The 21,841-nt window shown below is 39.5% G+C and overlaps 1 protein-coding gene across 1 annotated transcript in view; it reads right to left on the bottom strand.

The window, feature by feature from the left end:
- Positions 1-21,841, bottom strand: part of si:ch211-186j3.6 (neural-cadherin) — a 416,158-nt gene that overhangs the window by 96,919 nt on the left and 297,398 nt on the right. Inside the window, exon 28 of the mRNA XM_051944931.1 lies at positions 5,255-5,382. Within this exon, the coding sequence (XP_051800891.1) occupies positions 5,255-5,382 (128 nt within the window). The remainder of the gene's footprint in view (positions 1-5,254; positions 5,383-21,841) is intronic.

The following is a 21,841-nucleotide window of genomic DNA, read 5'->3' as shown; positions in this document are numbered from 1 at the left end:
TTGTGCTGTGGAGTACAGACACTTTTATAATCCTAAATCACTAACATCTACCCTGTTTCGATTACTAGGAAATAATTGTATGAATCACACTTGAATGAAGCCATGGTGATATTTGTAGTCTGCTTGAGTCTATGATGTTGACATATGATTATGTTAAGATTTTACAAGAAAGACAGAAGACACCAGTTGAAATAAGTGCATCACATGAGGATGTTGTGCATGCTGGTAATCTTTAGCACTATCCACCAATAAATACTCGAATGTAGAGTGGAAACTTTCTGCTGCTCAACAATCCATGAGTGCCATACATTTCCTTATTTAACTACATATATCAACTGAAGTTTATAGCTGCAATGCATTCACATAAATGTTGTACAAACTCTCAACCATACAATCATTGTAGAAATAAGGATATAAACACTGACAGATAGACTGAGGTAAAATTTCAGGTTTGTCACATGCAATATGTACAACTGAACTACAGGATTAATTTGTTACTCTTCTTGTGATATATGAAAATGGGAACAGAAATCAAATACAAGATGTGATCACAAAGTTTCAATACTGCACCTATAAAAAGCAGTAACAAAATTTGCCTACTATCCATGCTAAAGTTGTGACCTTGTGCAGTGAGACACCACTCCCAGCACTGTGTCCAGCAGTGTCTGCAATGTACACTGGATCTCCTTTTCTGTGTCACAACAGCAATCCTTCAGCTGGAATTTCATTTTGGGGAAAGGGAACAATCTCAGGAAGTTACATCTGGCAAGTGAGGTGGACAGAGAGCAATATTTGTGTCCATATAGCCAAAAATATGGGCATCTTTCATGTGCTTTGAGTGGGTATGTTTTCATGATAGAGCACCTAATAGCCATTGTGCAACAGTTCAGGTCATTTCCACCAAATGTTCTCCTTCAGGACACTACCATGAAAGTCTTTGTTGGCAGTCTGCCTCACTGGGATGCACAATCCACTGAACGTTGATGACTGAAAATAAGGAGCATGCTCTTGGTCAACTTCCAGAACTGATGTGCCTTCTTCAGTTTGAAAGACCGCGGTTTATTCCACTGCAGAGACTACTATTTTGTTCCTGGGCCTTATCTGTAGATCCAACTCTCATATGCAGTAATAATCCTGATGATTGGGTCATCCTGGGCCTGTCGATGGAGATTCTTTCAGGCTTGGGGCATAGCAGTGCTTCTGAGTTATGAGCCTGGGCATTAACTTGGCAGTGCATGTTAAAAGTACATTGACGGTGTTAGCAATTTCCTTGATGGTGATCCTACACTTCTGATGCACAATATGTTCCATGTTTTGGACATTTTTGAGAGTTATGCTCATGGAAGTTGTCCTAACCTCTTGTTGCTCCTCAAGACATGTCCAGCACCTCTTGAAACAGGAATCCTACTCAAAACATCTTGCCTGGCTCATTGCTCTATTGCTGTAGGCTGTCTAATGTATTTCTTTCTTGCTGATATTCCAACACAGAATTGGATGTTTGCTCTCCACTCAAGAGAGTAACACAGATCATGATACTGACCCCATGATGTTCCAAGGAACAAATAGGCTGTATATAAAACATACAGCCACGGACAAAATTATTAGACCACCCTTGTTTTCTTCAATTTCTTCATCATTTTAATGCTGGGTACAATTTCAGCTATATTACCTGAAGAATACTATGAACACGACAAATGCAGCTTGCATAATACTTTATGTCTTGTTTGACATGCCGAAGCTTAATTGTATTCCCAGGGTATATAAGGGGCCATTTCATGTCATAAGCAGCACTACACATGCAAAGGTCTAGAGTGGTTTTCTGCTTACATTCAAGCCGTAGCACAACTCAGAAGTTGTCAGCTCTCACATAATGCCTAAAACAAAAGAATTTTGTGAAGTCACAAAGGCAGCCCTCTTTGCACTGCTGGAAATTGGCATGAGTGAGAGACAGGTAGCGAAAAAACTAAAGATGTCCAAGACATTACATATAGAAAAAACAAGCCAAACATGGCACTACCGAATTGCTAGCTGGTCACAGCAGGAAACACCTTTCTACTGCACAAGATGAGTGTACACTCATCCGTTCCTGTGTCAGGAATCATCGTCAGATCTCCAGGAACCTTAAAAAGGAGTGGGCACTGTCAAGAAAAGTGACTTGTTAGGCAAGGACAGTTTGAAACTGACTTCTTGAAACTGGTTCGAAGTCACACAGGGCACAGAAGAAGCCCTTTATCAATAAATGGCACAGGGAAGCCTGGTTACTCTTTGCTGGGATCACAAGATTTGGACTGTTGATGATTAGGCTAAGGTTCTCTTCAGTGATAAATCCAATTTTCAGTTGATGCCCACTCCAGCCAACTTACTGTTTAGGAGGAAACCTGGAGAAGCCTACAAACCAGACTGTCTTGCCCCTATAGTAAAACATGGGGATGGATCAGTGATCGTGTGAAGGGCGAATGAACCAGGTCATGTACAGGGCTACTCTGTACAAACAAAACAGTGCTTCTTTCATCAGCTGGAAAACTCTTTCCTGCTTCCAGTGACTGGATTTTCCAACAAGACAATGCCCCTTGCCACACGGCAAGGTCAGTTAAAATCTGAATATAGGACCAGAACATTAAAACCATGCCTTGGCCTGCTCAATGACTAGATCTAAATCCAATTGAGAACCTGTGGAAAATCATCATATGCAAAATGGAGGACCACAAGCCCAAAAACAAAGCAAATTTGTTTCAGTTTGTGCAACATGAATGCTGTGACAGTAGAACGATGTCAGAAGCTGGTGAAGAGCATGCCAAAATGCATGGCTGCAGTCATCAAAAGTAGCCTTTATGCAATCAAATACTAACTGCTGTGTGTATCATGCGACTACAACAGAGAGAGAAAAAAACATGGATTGCCTAAAAGCACTGTTTCTGACAGTGCAATACTATAGCTATTGATGCAAGAATTTAAGTGATTTTGGTTATCAAGAAAACCACAGAGAATGGCTAGATATCAGCTCTTAAATAAAACTCTTATGAGCTACTTTTGTTGTTATCATTATATCTGTCCAAGTAAATGCACCTCTAGTTGTACCAGGCATTAAAATGAACAAGAAATTATAAAACAAAAAACAAAAAAAACAAGGGTGGTCAAACAATTGTTTCCATGACTGTATCTCTAGCTTTTGTGGCTGAAAAGTGATGCCAATGAAATGCCTTCAATCTGCATTATTTCTAATGCTGACTCCTCTGACTGCAAAAAAGACTAAAAATCTTGAAAAATAAATAACAGAGACTGGCTACATTGTAATTGACAGGTTGCTACCATATCAAACTCAGAGTCAGATCCAGCCTTTTGCTCTGCAGTCAGTTGCCAAGTTCAAGGCTTTAAAACAGTAGTTCAAAGATCACTGGGTGACATCATGATGGCCACACCAATCTTATATGTACAGTCTCCTGACTTATGAAGGGTACTACTCACACTCAGCACACATGTATGATCGTGCCACATTCTATTCACACTACTTTGTAATCATACCACCCACTCCATCCCGACTTTCCTTTTAGATATTTTTGTATTTCTGAAGACATGTTTTTCTCAATTATTGATAGGATGAATAGTGGAATCTACTCTAAAGTTGACAATAAGTTACACCACCTCTTTGTTGTTGTTTTTTTGTTTTATTCCCAATGAAGACTCACACACAAAGCCTTTTATTCTCACATTATTTAGAATGTCAAAGATGCTGCTACAGTGACAGAAACAACAATAGTTTCATATATAAAATCTGCACCACTAAAGTTGAGAAAAGTTGAGTTGTCTGTTCTGTAGCTGGGCTCTAGTCACGTCCCTGCTGGATACAGTCTTGATTATGCATCTTGATGCATTTGACTGTTCCAATAAACATTCAAGTTGTGTGAAATACCCAAATTCATTTTATAAATGTAGCTGCCAAAACAAAACTCATTTATTACTACCTGAAGGTTGCATGAAGTCAAACTGAGGACAATGCTTCAGGTGGATGTTCAGTAAAGATGCTGCAACTTCAAGCCAAAACAGGTGCAGTTCAGTTGCACAGCCATGCTGTGTTAGGGGTTTATTGGCGTCTTTTAACTCATGCACAACACATTCACCACTAGGGTTCTCTTTATAAATTATATCTCTGATTTGTTCAAGCTCAAAAGACACAGAAGCTGGAATGCACCTGGTAAACTTCATACAGTGGGGATTGACAGTTTGGGCACCCCAGGTAAAAATTTGCATTAATGTGCATAAAGAAGCCAAGGAAAGATGGAAAAATCTACAAAATGCATCAAATTACAGATGAGACATTCTTATAATATGTCAAAAAAAGTTAGATTTTATTTCCACCATTTGCACTTTCAAAATAACAGAAAACACAATAATGGTGTTTGCAAAAGTTTGGGCACCCGGCAGAGTTAATACCTTGTACTGCCCCCTTTGGCAAGTATCACAGCTTGTAAATGCTTTTTTTTTTTTTTTTTTTTAGCCAGCTAGGAGTCTTTCAATTCTTGTTTGAGGTATCTTCGCCCATTCTTGCTTACAAAAGTCCTTCAGTTCTTTGAGATTTCTGGGCTGTCTGTCACGTGCTGCTCTTTTAAGGTCTATCCATAGATTTTTAATTATGTTACGTCAACTATTTTCACTTTCAGTGTTCTAGACAACTGCTTAGAAGAACTCATGGTGCTGATTGTTGGGGCAAGGTCAGATGAGTCTGGGCATTTAAAACATTTGAGACTGACATCAGCTGGTCTTTCCAGATGATGATTGTGAACGATCCATGACACTGTCAGGTCTCAGCTTTCCAAAGGGAAAACTCTGCAGGGTGTCCAAACTTTTGGGAAAGATGGAAAAACCTCCCAAAGGCCTTGGGAGGTTTTTCCATCTTTCCTTTGTTTCTTTATGCACATTAATACAAATTTTTACCTGGGGTGCCAAAACTTTCAATCCCCACTGTACATAATTACTAGCAAAACTGAAAACATTTAAAAAAAAAAATAAATAATAATAATGAAGGCTATCATGGGTGTAAAACGGCCAAATTACGTTACTGGTAATAGGCATCTTACATTTCTCAGAAAGTATCATAAAAGTACGATAAAAATGTTTCTTGTAGTGATAAAACCGTAGACCTACAAAAATTACATAAAGCATGTTTTTCATATGCCACTATAAAGCAGTGTGAATATATCTGGAGCTTATTTGCTAAATAAGTGGTGGTTGAAGTTAAATGGATGAAGCTTCCCACCTTGCTGTTGCTGCGGACATCCAGCCGATGCCACCGCCTGTCTGCCACATTCACGTTGCCTGGCAACTGTAGCACCACTGTGCCAGAGCCGTGGTTGATTTTCAAGGTGGGGGTCCCATCTATTAGCTCTAGACAGAGAGAGAACGAAAGAGATGGGAGGGGGGTTTGGTGAGAGGTTAGGAACTTTTTCTGCCAACATTAGGTTTAAAGAAATTAGATTTGAGAGCTGCTATTGAATAGTCTTTGATGCTGTATTCAAGTCTTTAAAACAGCACTGAAACCACTGTAACAGGCATTAGCCTGTTACAGTGGTTTCAGAGACTGGTTGCCAGAGAATGAAGTAGTGTACCGAGTGTCATATATTAAAGAACACACAATGACGGCCTGGTGTGTAACTTACCAAACCACTAATATTGTCTCTGTACATTAGCTTTAATGAGGATTATTGCACAGAGGCTTTTGTGATGTACTTTTTTCCTTTGATTCCATAGCAGTTAACAAACATCAGACAAAAATTATTGCTTTCTATTTTCTGACTTACTCAAATGGGAAATTAAAAGTTAATGAAGTGGTTAGGACTGCTTGTGTGCTTTCCACCATATGTAAGAAATTACAGGAATGCATGTCTTGCAACAAGCACTGGCAATCTGTCATCATGCATACAGAACTTTTAAAGTTCATGCAGACACATAACACTAAACACTAAGCATCTTAGTGTTTCTGTAACAGTGGTGACTGAAGTGACCTCTTCATGCTACAGCAGCTTGTATCTAGAGACTGTGTCAGAACTGAGACTCAAAACTTTATAAATGTTCATTTCTATACGTACTAGAAATGTTCTTCAACTCTTGCCACTCACTGAAGTATTTTTAGATGTCTAGCAGGGTGTTCAATGTTCTGCTGGGTCTGTCTTTATGAAGTCAAAAGAATATAACTTGTGTAATTTACTTTTGTTGTTGTTGCCGTTATTGCTCATGAAGACTCTGCTTTAGTGGGAAGCTGTCTTGGCACATACAATCCATAATGCTAAAGTACTGAACTCTTTCCTAAGAAGACAATTATGCAGCTGAACTTTAAGGGCTGTTCCATATTTTTATTAGTGTATACTCGACTTCTTGTGGCAGTGAGAACAAAAAAGTATACTTATGGAAAAGTGTAAGCCTAAAAGACTAATGTATTTACATGCAATTCAAGAAATATGGGGGGGAAAGCTACAAATGTGGCTGTAATACCTTCCCAAAATATGTTGTAATTATGATTTGAAATTACAGCTTATGCCAGTACTGCAGCATGTCTCTGTTGGCTGTATTCAATTAAAAATAATAATGGGCTGTCACAGTTCATGTCCAATAGCTTATTGGTCCCAATTTTCCCCACTGCCACCCTGAAGCTAGACTCCCACATATCCACTGCCAGAATTAGGAATTCAGTAAAGCATTTGTTCTTAAGTTTCATTTTGAAAACTCCCATTTGGCACTTCCCTGTTAACTCCGAGTCTCACAAACTGAAGTGGTTTCAGTATATGCTAGAATTATAATTACCAATGGAAAAAATGGAAACAAAACTCCAGCACTAACTTCTTCATTCTGACATTTGTCTTCATGCTCAAGTCAGTTGAAGCTGGAAGTCAAAAGAGGCTGACAAAAATCAAATTCCCTTCTTACTGCTCTTCAATCCGCTGTGTCTCACTTCTGCTGAGCTTTCGTCATCTCTCTTGCTGCATCTCTTGCAATGCCAGTCTGTCTATCAGCGTCCGTTTCATCTGTCTCTCTCTTTTACCTCTTGACTTACTTCACTCTTTCATTAACTTTCTAACTGTAACTGACATTTTATACATTGCGCTGCTTTCCAATAATTCAGGAACGCTTTCTCCTGACATTTCACTTCTTACTGCGCCTTTGTGATATATTTCCTTTTTGTCAGACTGACTTATTACATGTATTGAGCTGTGTTATTCTTAATATTTGTGTGCAATCACCTCATCACCACCTTCTCGAAGGATTTCATGACATGGATCTTGATGCATCTTCACCTTGAGCTAAATGAAATGTTGAGCACATGATAAGCTACTCTTCTCTAATTGCCTTGTCAAGGCTGAGATGTGTGTTTGTGACGAGTGCCCCATACTTTATGATCCTGTCTCTCATAGAGGAAAAAAAAAAAAACTAAGAAAGTAAATCCAAAGCCCTTGCAGTGCCACTTTTTTAAACCACAAGTTTGTTGTTAGCCTTCTTTTCCTCGAAACTAAACTTTCATTCAATTACCTCCAAGCAGATTTAGCTCGCTGCAGCTGCAAGATGAGTTGCTACTACACTTCAGGAATGATCCAATTAATTTTAATATACTGGCTGAGACTGAACAATTGACCGAAAAGAGGAGAGTAAATTTGATATATCAGTTCAACCGTAAGCATGTCTCCTTTGTTTAACTCATACGTTGTGGTCCTTAGGCTCTATCTCACTCCGTCAACACTTCAGTTATATCAGTCTTTTCCTTCTCATTTACTGTCCTGCCTGGGGCCATCCAACTCATTTTCTTCTGTATATCTTCTGTATGCATATTCCAATCTTTCAAACATTCCTCACCCTGCACCCACTCTCAGGGGAGTTTCTTCCATTCTTGAGCCAATGCTATCACCTCAATCTCTCCCTTCACTGACACTACGGCAACCAGAAATGTTGAAGTTACGAATACAGCCACAACCAAAAACCTTACCATAACATAAGAAGGGAAAAAAAGACCTTTTATGTGTGTAAATAAGCATGTGTATACCAGATGTAGGCAGGTGAAGAACAGTCAACGTGCAAACTCACACAGACAGGCACTCAAAACTGGTTCAAATGTAGATTGACCAACTGATCGTCTGGCACAGCTTAGAAGCCTACTCGTTGAGATTGACGTGACATGTTCCCAGGAGATGACGACAGACTTTAGAGGTCTGACAGGAGTAATACAGGGAAGGAACGACACAGAGAGGAACGACATAATACAAAGATAGGGCAAGCAACAAGCAGCCCCAAGAGGCGAAAGGATTGCAGGGAGACAAAAGAGAGGAATGCACAGGAGAGAAGGTAAAAGTAAGGGTGGAGGAGCAAACCCAGAGAAAAGACTTAAAGATAAAATACTAGGAGTATATGTGAATTTGTACCAAGCTTGGAAAAAGGCCAAACTCATGGCAGATGACAGACAAGATGATAGACAATGAGGGAACTGCAGGAGAAATGAACAATGTAGACAAAACAAAGAGGAGAAAAAGGTGATGACAGGAATATGATGACAGATCAAAAAAAGACACATGGAAGTAGGCTGGAGGGAGTAAAGCAACGCTGCAGTCCTTGAACTTCATCCAAGCAGTGAGGTCTTTATTTATTGACGGGTTTGTTCATTTGTTAATTAGCTAAACAGACTTGCCGCAATTAGGGTTGCACAACTGTTAATGTTTCATTTTTGTTTGCTTGCTGTTAGAATTATTCATCAGTGGTGTTTCCCAAAATCTGTAATGAAATACTTTTAGTTCTTGTCTTTGCATTATCCAGACTAACCCAAGTGATCATGTCTGTCAGTTGCAATCGTGTAAATATCATTAACCAATGATCAGCTGTTAACTCTTATTATATTTATTCTGCTAACAAGCAGTCATGTCTTGATTTAGTGTCTGTGCCTGCTTTCTCAATTGCAAGTGTGAAAGAAAAAGATAATCTAACACTCAAATATTTGTTTCAGGTTTGTGCTCTTGGAAAAGGGTAATCTATACTCTCAGAACTGCAATAACTAGGGATGCACCAATCAAACAAGGAGGGCTGCCTCCAGAATGTTTTCATATTGGTGATAAAATGAGGCCACTTGAAAATCTAGGGGTAGCACACTGAAACCACAAGCCATACCTGAATTTTAGGAATTCTACCATCCAGTGGGAGCATAGAGGTTAGCTGGAAACTTGTCCCAATGGTAACCCCAGCCCACACATAGAGGCGTTCCTCTGCTGGTGTGACCAATCAATGTGAAATATTTTTGTTTTTTTCTTTTTATGCTTTATTCTTTTGCAGCTGAGATAGTTGAGGCACAGCTATGGCCTAACTTTCACAAACCATCTTTGTGTGAGGATAGTGTTCCCAGATAGCAAACTATGGGTGAATCAATGTTGAATCTATGTTGAGACCTAACATCGAAATTATACAGAAAGCGCAAAGTTGATAAAATGTTGAGTCAACGTTTGCTTTTCAACCATAAATCACACTTTACCCAGATAGCAAAAGATGTTTAATCAATGTTGAATTAGGGTTAAGAAGGTTGAATGATGGATCAACGTTGATTCAACAACATTTTGTCAACATTGAAGTTTGTGTTTAAAAGATACCATTGAATCTACATTATATTTTGGTTTAATTAAAATGTTTGACAGGTCAATGTTTAATTAATGTTGAATCTATGTTTGCAAACATGTAATCTATGTAAGCAAACGTTGACTCAACATTTTATCAACCTTGCACTTTCTGTATAATTTCGACGTTAGGTCTCAACATAGATTCAACATTGATTTACCCATAGTTTGCTATCTGGGTTAGGTCTGTAATGTCACTCTGAGTCTCTAAGCTAATACTAACCAAATCTGATGCTATATGTTTATTAAATGTACATCTATGGCTTTTCTGCACTCAGAATTTGGGGGAATTACAAGTTATGTTAGGTCCCACTACAGGAAAGGGGATGAAAGAAATCAGCTCAGCTACTTAATAAACAGTTTTTTTTAACAAAATCTAACAATGAAGAAACTTTGTAAAAGCACAATTTATCCCAGAGCTGCTCTGCTAGATTGAGTTAGGTTTCACAGTTGTGCCTAATGGAAATGGAATGTGAGTGCAGAACAATCTAACATTTTTATGTATGTTTTATATATATTTGCAAAAAAATTTCAACAATTACATACTAACACAGTATTAATTTATTTCATTTGTTATTTATTTTAATTGGAGTTGAGGCAAAAAAAGCAAGAAATTTAGAATAATCTGTCTTGAGAAACACTGTCTAAATACATTAAAAATTAAGTTTTCAGCTTTGAAACTTTGTTGAATAAGCTCTGTGGTAGTGACCTTTTAATTCATTATTAATACTATCTAGATATAATACAGAATCACAATTTAGTCGCCAGGGAATGAAAATTTTTTAAAGATTCTGTGTGACACATTCCGCAACAACTGTTAAGTTGCAAATCTTCCTTAGGGTTTTGTGGATGTTCAGCACAAATTTCAACCAAATGCAATGGAAAATAAGAGATTGTTGAGGCTTACAAGGATTCACAAAAATGATGAAATTTAGCTCCAAGTGCCAAACTTCAAAAAAAAAAATCACAACTAAAAAAGAAATGTAGAAGAGAGCTTTAGGATTTTGCAAGGTCCCATAACCTTAATAGAAATTTTGAAACTATTTTTTTTTCAAGAAAATCCGTGACATGAACTGGGAGGGTTATATGAGTTGGCATGGAATGACCCACCAGCAAATATAAGGAAAGTGGGCAGTGCTCGTCCCTTAGAGTTCATCCCTCTAAATGAATGCATGAAAAAAAAGGTAATAAAACTCGTACGGCCTTGTAGCCACATAAAAACATGCATCCCTGTGACTGACATAAGAACTGCTGAACCTCGCTTTTGATTCACTGGCAAAGTTAAATGGAAGTTAAGTGAGTGAAAGAGTTGCACAGAAACATACAAACAGAAAAAGATAAGACGAGAAGAAATATGAGAGGCTAGCTGCAAAGGCTAGCTGGGAGTGCAGCTGGCTGGCAGGCCAAACGGGAGCAGCTTCACAGGGAACGGCATGCCTTTTAAATGTTCTGGCTGTACCAGGGTTAGGACAAGACTTTGCTCTTAAAGGGCTCATCCGCACGACCATGCTTCTCTTCTGCTACTCATACGTAATTCATTACCTCCTACTCTGAGACAGACAAGGGATGGAGAGAGAGAGAAAGTGAGTGTAAGAGAGGGTAAGAGAGCATAAAAGTATGCTTTGTGTGCAAGGCCAGTTTGAACTCCCACAGAGTTTGGGGATCTTAAATATGAAAACTGTCCTCCTCTTCTGATGGCCTGAGGATACGCAGGAGTCAAACCAAGAGCATATGGACTGCATAAACTGCATTACAAATCACACTGCTTCACACACCCCACCCTCTAACTCTGCAACACAACACATGCATGCACACACAAGCAGCCCAATATACACTAATGCCCACAGAATCGAGTGTGTGTACAAATCAGTAGGCGAAACAGCAAGACTACAGGAGAGAGCGCCTTGTATAAACGATCTGTCAGCCAGCTAGCCGGCCCTGCAGCTGACGCATATTGGATCTCCGCATCAAGCAGCAGTCCCTATTTGAAAGCCATTTTAGCGCCAGGCTGGGGGCCACTGCTATAGCAGCTCTGTGGAAATTGAACATAACGCCAAAGTGAATCTGTGTATTTATGAGTGCTGTTGCTTGCTCGATCCTTTTTTGTTTTCATTTACGGCCTTCATTCATCAGGCAATCCTCCTTTCTTATCGTGGCACTATATGAACAAATATACAGCTATACTAGGTGTAGAGAATAGAACATGCTCCTCTTGGTTCAAGAGAAAAGGTAGAAAAATACACACGCTCTCACCAATCCTTATCTGACTTCCTGCTGGCAAACTTTTTTCCATTCCGCAAGGGTATTGTAATTACACAAATTTAATTTGTCTTGTTAATTTGTCAATTGATTAGACAAGCACTTGCCCCTGGCTTGTAGCTTATGCATTTGTGCGTGTGCGTGTGCGTGTGTGTGTCTGTCTGTCTGTCTGTGTGTGTGTGTGCGTGCGTGTGTGCGTGCGAGAGAGAAAAGTCCTGTGTGTTTGCTCAGGCACCTCATAGCAGGTCTAACGCTCCCAGTCATGTTTGTCATTTGTTGTTGATCTTCGCCGGGTACAAATCATTACCGTGATAAACAATCTTCTAACACAGTTGGGGTCAGTTCTGGCATTGCTTATCAAGACAGACAGTCGTGAAGCCAAAAGGGGTAATTATAGGTGTAGTAATAATAAAAACGCCCATATGTGTTAGCTGCAAAACTGCAATGATCAAAGAAATGAGGTAGTGCCCCGTTTCTCACTGAGTTTTCCAGTTTGAATGGACGCTGGCGCAGCCTTCTGCTGATACTCTCCGTGTTTTCATGTGTTTTTAAGTGTTTTAACCTGCTCCTCGAGATTACACCTGTCCGTCTGGGTCGTCAAAGTGGGCCACTAAGATCCACTATTGGTCTGTATTCATCTGGATTTTTACGGCGCTTTTACATCGTACCGTGAAAGCACTTCTCCAGTACTCAGCAGCTGAGCTCCTCTGGCTGTCAGCTGTCTGAACTGCTGGCTACGCTGCACCTCCATCCAGATATTGTTCTCTTGCCTCGTCGCAGGTAAATCCACTGCGGGACTCGCAAGAATTTTCACCTCGACAACTCCAAAGCTATTTAATCCTTTTGGTCCACCACTCATGCTCCTCCCAGAAAAACCAGCCGGGTTGCCGATCATAGCATCCTAGCCCACCTAGCGAGGTCAGCTAACACTACCATCAAACACGCCAACACTGCTGTCAGCTTTGGTCTTCTTAACATCCACTTTTACCAACAAGGGTCATCTCATCCAGCATCGTCTCACTGACCATGGGTTTGATTTTCTCTGTTTAAACTGAAACTTGGCAACATTCTAATGACTTTTCTCAACTTAATGATTCCACTCTGCATAGGTTTATTTACATCTGTCAACTACGTAACTCAGTTCGCAGAGGTGGTCTCACAATAATTCACCACGAGAAGTGGAAAGTCCTGCCAGTATCCCTACCTGTCACAAACTCCTTTGAATGCACAGCCTGCGAACTGCCTGCTCCTACTCCCACTATTGTTGCTACAGTCTACCACCCCTCCAAGCCACACAGTCAAATTTTAAATGACCCCTCTGCCTTACTCACTCATCTATCAACTCTCTATCTCAATGTAATACTCTGAGGGGACTTCAACATTAATATGGACAACAGTATTCTTCCTCTCACCAAATATTTCTCATCATGCCATGACGGTTTTGGATTTCAACAGTTCATTGATTTTCCCACTCACACAAAAGGACACATACTAGATTTAGTCTGCTGCTCTGGTCTTGCCCCTTTCAACTGTACATCTGATGAACTCCACATATCGGAGCACTTCCTCTTCTCATTCACAGTCACACTCTCTCTTTCCAGAACCAAGCCAGCGTATTTCATCTCATTCAGGAATCTCAAAGACTTTAATTTGGATACCCTCCCCCCCCAGTATGGACTATTTTCTGACTGTTGACTACTCTTCCACCCCTGATGATCTGGTTTCCCAATACAACAATGGATTAAAAGACATCCTCAACTCTCTCGCTCCAGTGAAAACCCGATCTGTTTCCTTCACACAAACTGCCCCCTGGTTTACCCCTGAACTTAGGTCCATGAAAGCCAAATGCCATCCATCGTCTTGAGCGACTCTATAGAAAAACCGGTCTCACAATCCACAAAGAAATGCATGAAACTCATATATTTCAATACAAGGACTCAATTACTCAAACCAAATCCGTTTACTATTCCAGCTTCATCCACTCCAACAAAGGTAACACTAGGTCAATGTTTTCACTCCTACTGTAAATAAAATTCACCATCAACCAGACTCCCTACCCCCTACCTGTACTCTGCTGACACCTATAACTCCATTTTGCTATTTTTAATCAGAAAATTCACAAAAATCCACTCCTCACTCACCACTGGAATTGTTTCCACTCTCCTTAAAACTGCTGCTGTCTCCCCAATCCTGGTTCAGATCCTAACAATTTCAATAACCTCCATCCTATTTCTAACCTGCCTTTCCTCTTCAAAATACTTGAAAAAAATGTTGCTGCTCAACTTGATTCCCATCCAACTCACAATAGTCTTGTTTCCGCACCTGCCACAGTACAGAAACTCCACTTATAAAAATCACTAGCACTTTGGGTGCCTGATAGCTCAACAGGTAAAGCGGGTGACCTCCCAGATGCAGCGGCCCGGGTTTGCAGCCCTTTGCTGCATGTTTTCCCTCCACTCTTCTCCCTCCTTTCCTGTCCGTCTCAACTGCACGTATTAATAAATCCAAAAAAGGCAAAAGAAAAAAAAGAATTTAATAAAAATTACTAGCAATCTCCTCCTAGCAGCTGATTCTGGATGACTCACCATTCTCATTCTCTATGATCTGAGTGCAACCTTTGACACAATTTCTCCCTTCATCCTCCTCAATAGATTATTTTCCACTGGTATCACGGCCACATCACTTGACTGGTTTCATTCATATCTCTCAGCCCACACTCTGATCATCCAACTGAAGTCCTTATCTTCCCAGCCCTCCCCCGTCTCCAGGGCTCTGCTCTGGGGCTTCTTCTCGTCATCATCTACCTTCTTCCCCTTGGCAATATCTTCCGTAAATACAACATTCATTTTCATTGTTACGCGGATGACATCCAGCTCTACTTATAAAGTAAACCCAACTCCACACTCCCATCCTTCTCCCTCACCAACTACCTATCTGAAATAAAACTCTTCTCACCTCAAACCTCCTAAAACTGAACAGTGACAAAACAGAGATTCTTCTCATTGGAACAAAATCTACACTATCCAAAACGGGCAGTTTCTCCCTCACAATTGACAGTGCTTCAGTTTCTCCCTCTCCTCAGGTTAAGAGTCTGGGTGTCATCCTCGATTCCTCTCTTTCCTTCCAATCCTAAATCAATAACATCACCTGGTCTGCATATTTCCTCCATAACCTTCAACTGGTCCAGAACTCAACTGCTTCAAATCCCCCCCCCCCCCCTCCCATTTTAGCACATCACCCCCGTCCTACAGCAACTCCACTGGTTCCCTGTCAAATTCAGCATAGAATTCAAAACCCTCCTGTAAGCACTGAAGGCCATCCATAATCTCACCCCTCCCTATTTGTCTGACCTCCTTCACATTGCCTCCTCAACCGTTCTCTCAGATCTTCTTCCTCCATCAACCTCACAGTACCCCCCCGCCTGTCTCAGGACCATGGGGAGTAGGGCTTTCAGCTGCTCTGCTCACAGACTCTGGAACTCATACCAACCAGATCAGTGTAACATTGACTCTCTGCCCTTCTTCAAATCCAGGCTCAAAACTCACCTGTTGAAGACTATTTATTCTCTCTAATTGCCTCTTTCTTATGTATGGTTTTTTATCTGTTCTGTTGTATTTGTTTTCCCTGTAAAGTGACCATGGGTGTCAAGAAAGGCGCTTACAAATAAAATTTATTCTTCTTATTTTTATTAATAGACACAGATCAGCCATAACATCAAAACCAGCTGTCAAATATGGTGTAGGATCTCCTTGTGCCACCAAAACAATTGTGACACCTAAGGAGGACAAAAAAACTGATTAGGCTGCAGTTTCAAATGTGTTTTTCATCTCTGGAAATTTCATGTGTATATGCCCTGTACTTACAAAGTTTTGAGTACATAAAAACACTGGGGGGGGTTAAAACATCAAATACTGATGCAGCCCTATGTACTTTGGCGTCTGTAGCTCAGTGGAAATGTCATACTATGAAGTTAAAATGGTTTCAATAAATATACTAAAGATATTGTACAAGACAATCTACTTCTGAAAAGACACTGCTTGATTTTGTTTTGTTTTTTGTGGACTGACACTGTTCTCCACAAGCAGAGGCAAATTGTCTAGAGAGACAAACCAAATACATATTTGCCTTTAAGAGTTTTTGATCTCAATTTTTTAATTGTTGTCAAGTGAAGTAAATTCATTATGCACAATTATTATGCAACACTGTTTTTTCATACAGTGTGGTATGTAATGTCAGCCTTTTGTTGGACACAGTACAGAAATGTGCTGTAAATTCAAATCTGGATTACTTGACAACACTTTCTTGTACAGAGACCACTTTTGGTAGGTACTAACCACTGCATCCCATAACACCTGTCATTTTGAAGATGCTCTTACCCAGTCATCGTGCCATCACAGTTTGGCTCCTGTCAAAACTGCTCAGATCCTTGCACTTGCTCATTTATCCTGCTTCCAACACATCAACTTCAAGAACTGACAGTTGACTGACTATATGTACATCACACATCTTGACAGGTTCCTCTGTAACAAGATAATCAGTGTAGTTCACTTCACTTGCTTGTGGCTTGAATGTTCAAAGACATGTTTTTTTTTTTCATGAAGAACATTCCAACAACATATAGAGACTCAACAGAGATAATTAAAAGAACAGTTTGACATTTTGGCAAATAGGCTAATTTGTTAGGTGAGATACTAGCAAGATGATACCATTCCTGTGCCCTGTAATCTCATGACTGGAATGGTAATTGTTGGCAAGACAGTGATATTTTTAAAAAATCTTCTGGTTGCCTGTCAATCTCGTGGTGAAACTCAATGCCTGGACAGAGCCTGGTAAATGTATTTCACAAGATGGAGAACATGTTTCTTTACATTTTCTGCTGTTCTTCTCGAGCAATCAACGCTAAAAAGGCCAGCACTTTGAGCTGCAGCACATAGAGAAAACCAAAATAGCAGGTGAGCAGGTTTCTGAGTCCAAGGTGAACTGCGTTTGCACTTGTTTTTGTGCTTGATTAAAAAAGGCCCATAATCTGCCTTGCCTTGCATGCAGTAATTTCAACTCTAAATGTAACAGAGGTATTTCGAGGTCAACAAGCGTATTACAGATTGGATAACCACTGGGACAAATTAAGAAGTGGTTACAAGAGATGGAGCTGATGTCGGAGTAAATACCGGTCAGACAGCTGGTGGGGCAGCCAGGATGGTGCAATATTTGTCAAATATGGAAAGGCAAATTGAAAGTAGTAGAATTTACACTTTTAGGCTGTAAATAAAGGCAGAAATAGGGATTAGACATGTTTCTTTTATTCCTTCACCTTCACAACCAGGGTACTTTAAGAATAGAAAAAACACTTCCTCTGCTTACAGAGTGACAGACATTTCTGTATCTGACATCACTGCTGTAAGCCTTCTGCTGGAGAGGCAGCTTATATAAACAGTTCAACTTTCATTGGGCATTTTAGGTGCATCCCTTTGCTGTAATTAGCTCTAAATGGTACACTGCAATGCCAGCAGCTGTTAATGGTTTCCAGTTAACCTAATGATAATGTCCAGGTAAATTAGCATGCAAACACGGCTTGCTATAAGGATTAACTGCATATTTGCATTATGGTATCCTGTTTTTACAGAACACCCTTTATAAGGGAATAAATATAACTGATTACAGTTTTAGAAGCAAGTCTAAAGTAAAGTAAAATAACCAGAAGTGTTTTCACACAACAACAGCTCTGTTAGTGTGGTGTGTTTGTTTGTGGAATGAGTTATGCTTCATGATCATTTATTTTAAAAGGTTACACTGTGCTCATGAATAAAATATCTATACAGCATTGTTCAAAGAAACTAAATATTGTTCTTTGAACTGCTGCTCTTTTGTGCTGGAAATCTGGATGAAAATGTGCAACAACAGCTTAGTTTGGAACTGACCCTGAACTGTTAACCAAGATGGCTATCCTGAGCTTAAAATTCTGTCATGAAAATTAAAGGCTTCACATGCTGGTAAAGGTAAATGGATTTAATGTTCTGATCTTTCCTAGAAAAACAACAGGTCAGCTTAGGTATAAGTGTTAGTATGTTGCGTACACTTACACGCACACTACACCGCATCTGTGTTATAACCATGTAATCTCTTCTCTGCAAGTGGCCGAAGATTGGATGTAGTATGCCGCTGCGTTCCCAGTGTGTGTTTGTGTGTGAATGCCTTACACCTTCTCTGGCCTACACAGCAGGGCCGGCTTGGTACAGCTGCCCTCTGGCAGGATAAAGGGCGGATGAGTGGGTGGCTTTGGAACAGCAAACCAGCATCTCAATAAGAAGATGGAGGTCTGCATGAGGAAGTGTGTGTGAGAGTTTTTGTGTGTGTCTGTGTGTGAAGCCGTGGGGAATATGATCAGGTTCAATGGGCAGCATCACTTAACAAAGCTTAATAATAAGGTGAACCGTTGTAGACATACACAAACGCCATATGGTCAAAATAAAAACTGCGGAGGTACATTATTGATACTTGATATTTATTAAAGAAAAAAAAACTGGAATTCAGGTTGTACAAAGTCTCCATTCTAACCACCTGACATTTCTTTTTGTTCTCATTCCTGTAATCCTTCATATATATATATATATATATATATATATATATATATATATCCAAATTCTGTCTGTGTCCTGAAACTAATATTGTAATTCCCTTTTCAAGCTACAGTTTCAATTTGAAGTCATGCCACGGATGCAACACACTTCCATCACTTTATCGTTTTTAGCACAGCTCTTGTACTTAGAATACATTCGTGTCAGAATGAGACCTTCAGTATTCAGTTCACAGCGTGTTTGATTTGGCAGTGAATCACCCCATTTTGTCTGATTCCACTTGTAATTAAGCATCAAGCCAATATGATTCTTTGAGTATCAGTGTGAGAGGAGGACGCTTGAAGCTGTGTTCTTAGGATGAAGTTGAAAAGCATTTCCTGTTCCATCACATCCTGTTAATTCTATCTAACATAAAATAAATAAAATTGTTTTTGTTCCTTGGGAAACAATAACTTCAGATTCTTGTCAGAAATCAAGATTGTGTCACCTTAACATCCTTAGAGTAAGCAGCTGTTCTTTTTCTCTCCTGGTCTTCAACTTTGCTTTTCACATTATTTTCTAACTGCTGCTCAGTGTTTTGTCTTGAATAGGCATGGAAGCTTTAGTACTTACTTCAGTTTATTATATTCTTTGTGGTTTGATGCAAATGAATGCACAAATACATACCTAGCATTTCTTTTTTTATATATTTTTTCTCAAGTACAGCATTCTTAAATGCACAATATACTAATTTCATCTCTTCATTCTGTGAACAAGATTTATTTATTTTTTTAATCTAATCCTACATTTTATGAATAGTGGTATATACATCTTGCAGTTTAAGCAATGCATGGTGTCAATACTATTGTTTTATTAAAAATCTGTTATTGGCCATTCAGTGTTGCTCATATCTGATACGATAGAGGTTCTTCCCTGGCAACAGCTGGTGAATATGCTTTTAATATTTGTATATCAGATGGCTTTGTGCATTAGGTGTGGCTGGATTATTAACAGTCTAGAAAAACCACAGTGAAACCTGCCTTACCTTGCCAAAAGGAACCATTTACCATAAAGCATTGTCATTAGTACTCCTGGAAGCTGTTTTTGTTCTGGAAGTGTTTATTTCATGACAGCCTGAGGACATTTCTTGTTTATTAACGCTGAAATTTCATCTATCAGTATCTGGAAACGGCTGTAAACAATCCCCAAAGCTTATCTGCAGGAGGCAACAATGTGATTTGTAGTATTTTTGCCATATATTTGTTGTAAACATTTTATAGAGTGGACACAGACATAATAGTCAAGGTAAATTTGACCTACCATAACTACCATCCAAGTGTGCTAAATGTGAATCTTACTTTTCAAATAAAGCATTTAGCTTATCTGTCTATGCTGCTCCGAGCTCACTTGTGCTTTCTCCTTTAAGTAATCAGTCACAGAGTCCAGTTTCACTGCAAGAAACTCCATTTTGGTAATTTGAAAAATTGAGAATATGCTTTCAAATCTGCTCTACTAAAGTGTAATTTGGGGTGGTAGATTGGCAATATCTAATTAGTCAATGTTGTTTACAAGAAGAATGCTTTGTGCCTCAGGGTATGATTTTGAATCTTTTGCTATTTCACTTGACACTGATCAGCCAAAAACAGTAAAATAAGCAGGAAACTTACGTAGATATTGCTTTGGCTTGCACCATCTACCTAAACATTGGTGCAGATCCCATACACCCCTTCAAAGGCAACATCAACAATATTCCCTGATGGCAGTGGCTTCCTTCTTACTCTTTAATACTGTAGCAAGCAGAAGAGCCACCACCATGTTGGCATGCAAAGAGCATTGTGGGAGCTTAGCTAGTAAAGGAGCACCAAAGACAAAGTCTTCTGTGACATCACATGACATCCAGCCAGTGCATATGTAGTAAATTCATTGTGGCCCATATCATGTTTCTGTAGCATTAAAAATCACTGGGTAAACGTGTGCTCAGTTGGATTACATACTGATCAGTTATTGTTTGACAATTTTGCACTTAATAATACTTGAAATGCATCAGAAATAGAAGAAAATGTTTTATTACCAAGTTGGCTTTTGCATACAGATAACTTGACTTGGTGTTTTGGCAGATAACATTAAGACACTGACAAGTCACAAAATGAAAAACAAATCAAGCTAGAAGGAAGTATTTTAGGTGAAAATCTTGAATTTTCCACAGGATTAATAAGGTATCTATCTATCTATCTATCTATCTATCTATCTATCTATCTATCTATCTATCTATCTATCTATCTATCTATCTATAATTGACAGCGAAGCTCCAGATATTCATGTTTGTAAGTATTTGTGGTAGGATTTTCAAGATTACACAGTATATAGTGTGAACATTTTGAAACATATTCAGTCAATGTCTATGGTTTAGGGTGGGGACAGATGAACTGAGAGTTTCTGATTTTGCTGAAGAAGCCATCTGCTGGAAAAAGCTAGCTTCTCTTCATTGTTTCCCCGTAGATTCAACAATATGATTTAAAATCTCTGTTGTCACATAGAAAAGTCTTAATGTCACCAACTTTGTGTCTTCTCTCTCCTGTAAGTTTGTGGTTTGTCCACTCTGCAAGTATCTGTGGCTCCAGAGCTGAACATTTGTGATCTGCAGTTAATGGACACTCTGACCTCAGTGGTGAATATTGTTCTCTTGTTTGTTGTCTGTTTCGCTTTGACAGCTTTTTTTCCTCTCTCTCAGAGGTTTGCTTAATGAATAAATGGGCTTCCCTCTAGAACGCAATGTTGTAAAGTCTTGACTATATATATTTAAGGATTTAGTAGAAGATTTTATTGTTTCTTGTCACGGTAAGGGCCCTGTCACACTCTAGCGTATAGAGCCAGCATCTGAGGAACGTATCGAATATTTCGAAAAATTGTTTATACGCACAACTTTTCAGCGTATGGGGTCGATTTTCGGTTAATGACCATTAGAGTAACGTGAGCCTAGCGTACCGTCAGCGTATGAGTAGCGTCCGCATAGCGTACGTCAGCGTATGTGAGCGTATGTGATGTGATGTGATGTGTAATTGAGTTGGACGTATACCGACGCATGAGTAACGTATATCAGCGTACCTCCGACGTATGAGAAATGTATGTGGAACGTCAGCCTAACGTATGAGGAGCATACACAGCTGGTGATGTTGGGAACAACCCTGTCCAGCAGTTCATCATACATTTCTGGAGGCATGTGTAGGAAGTTCCTGAAGGCTCTCTGATCTTCATTTCTCAATTCAACCATAAGCTGGTCATAAAGGCCAAATTGACGCCGCCTTCCAATCCAAGGTTTCACCCAGATTGCACGTCTCATTCTACGCCTTCTTCTGTGTCTAGCATACTCAACTGCCAACTGTAACAAATCTT

Source organism: Acanthochromis polyacanthus, chromosome 2 (assembly GCF_021347895.1).
Source record: "Acanthochromis polyacanthus isolate Apoly-LR-REF ecotype Palm Island chromosome 2, KAUST_Apoly_ChrSc, whole genome shotgun sequence".
Classification (NCBI taxonomy): Eukaryota; Metazoa; Chordata; class Actinopteri; family Pomacentridae; genus Acanthochromis; species Acanthochromis polyacanthus.
Note: the sequence above shows the minus strand (reverse complement) of the source record. Positions and strands in the feature narration are given on the sequence as shown.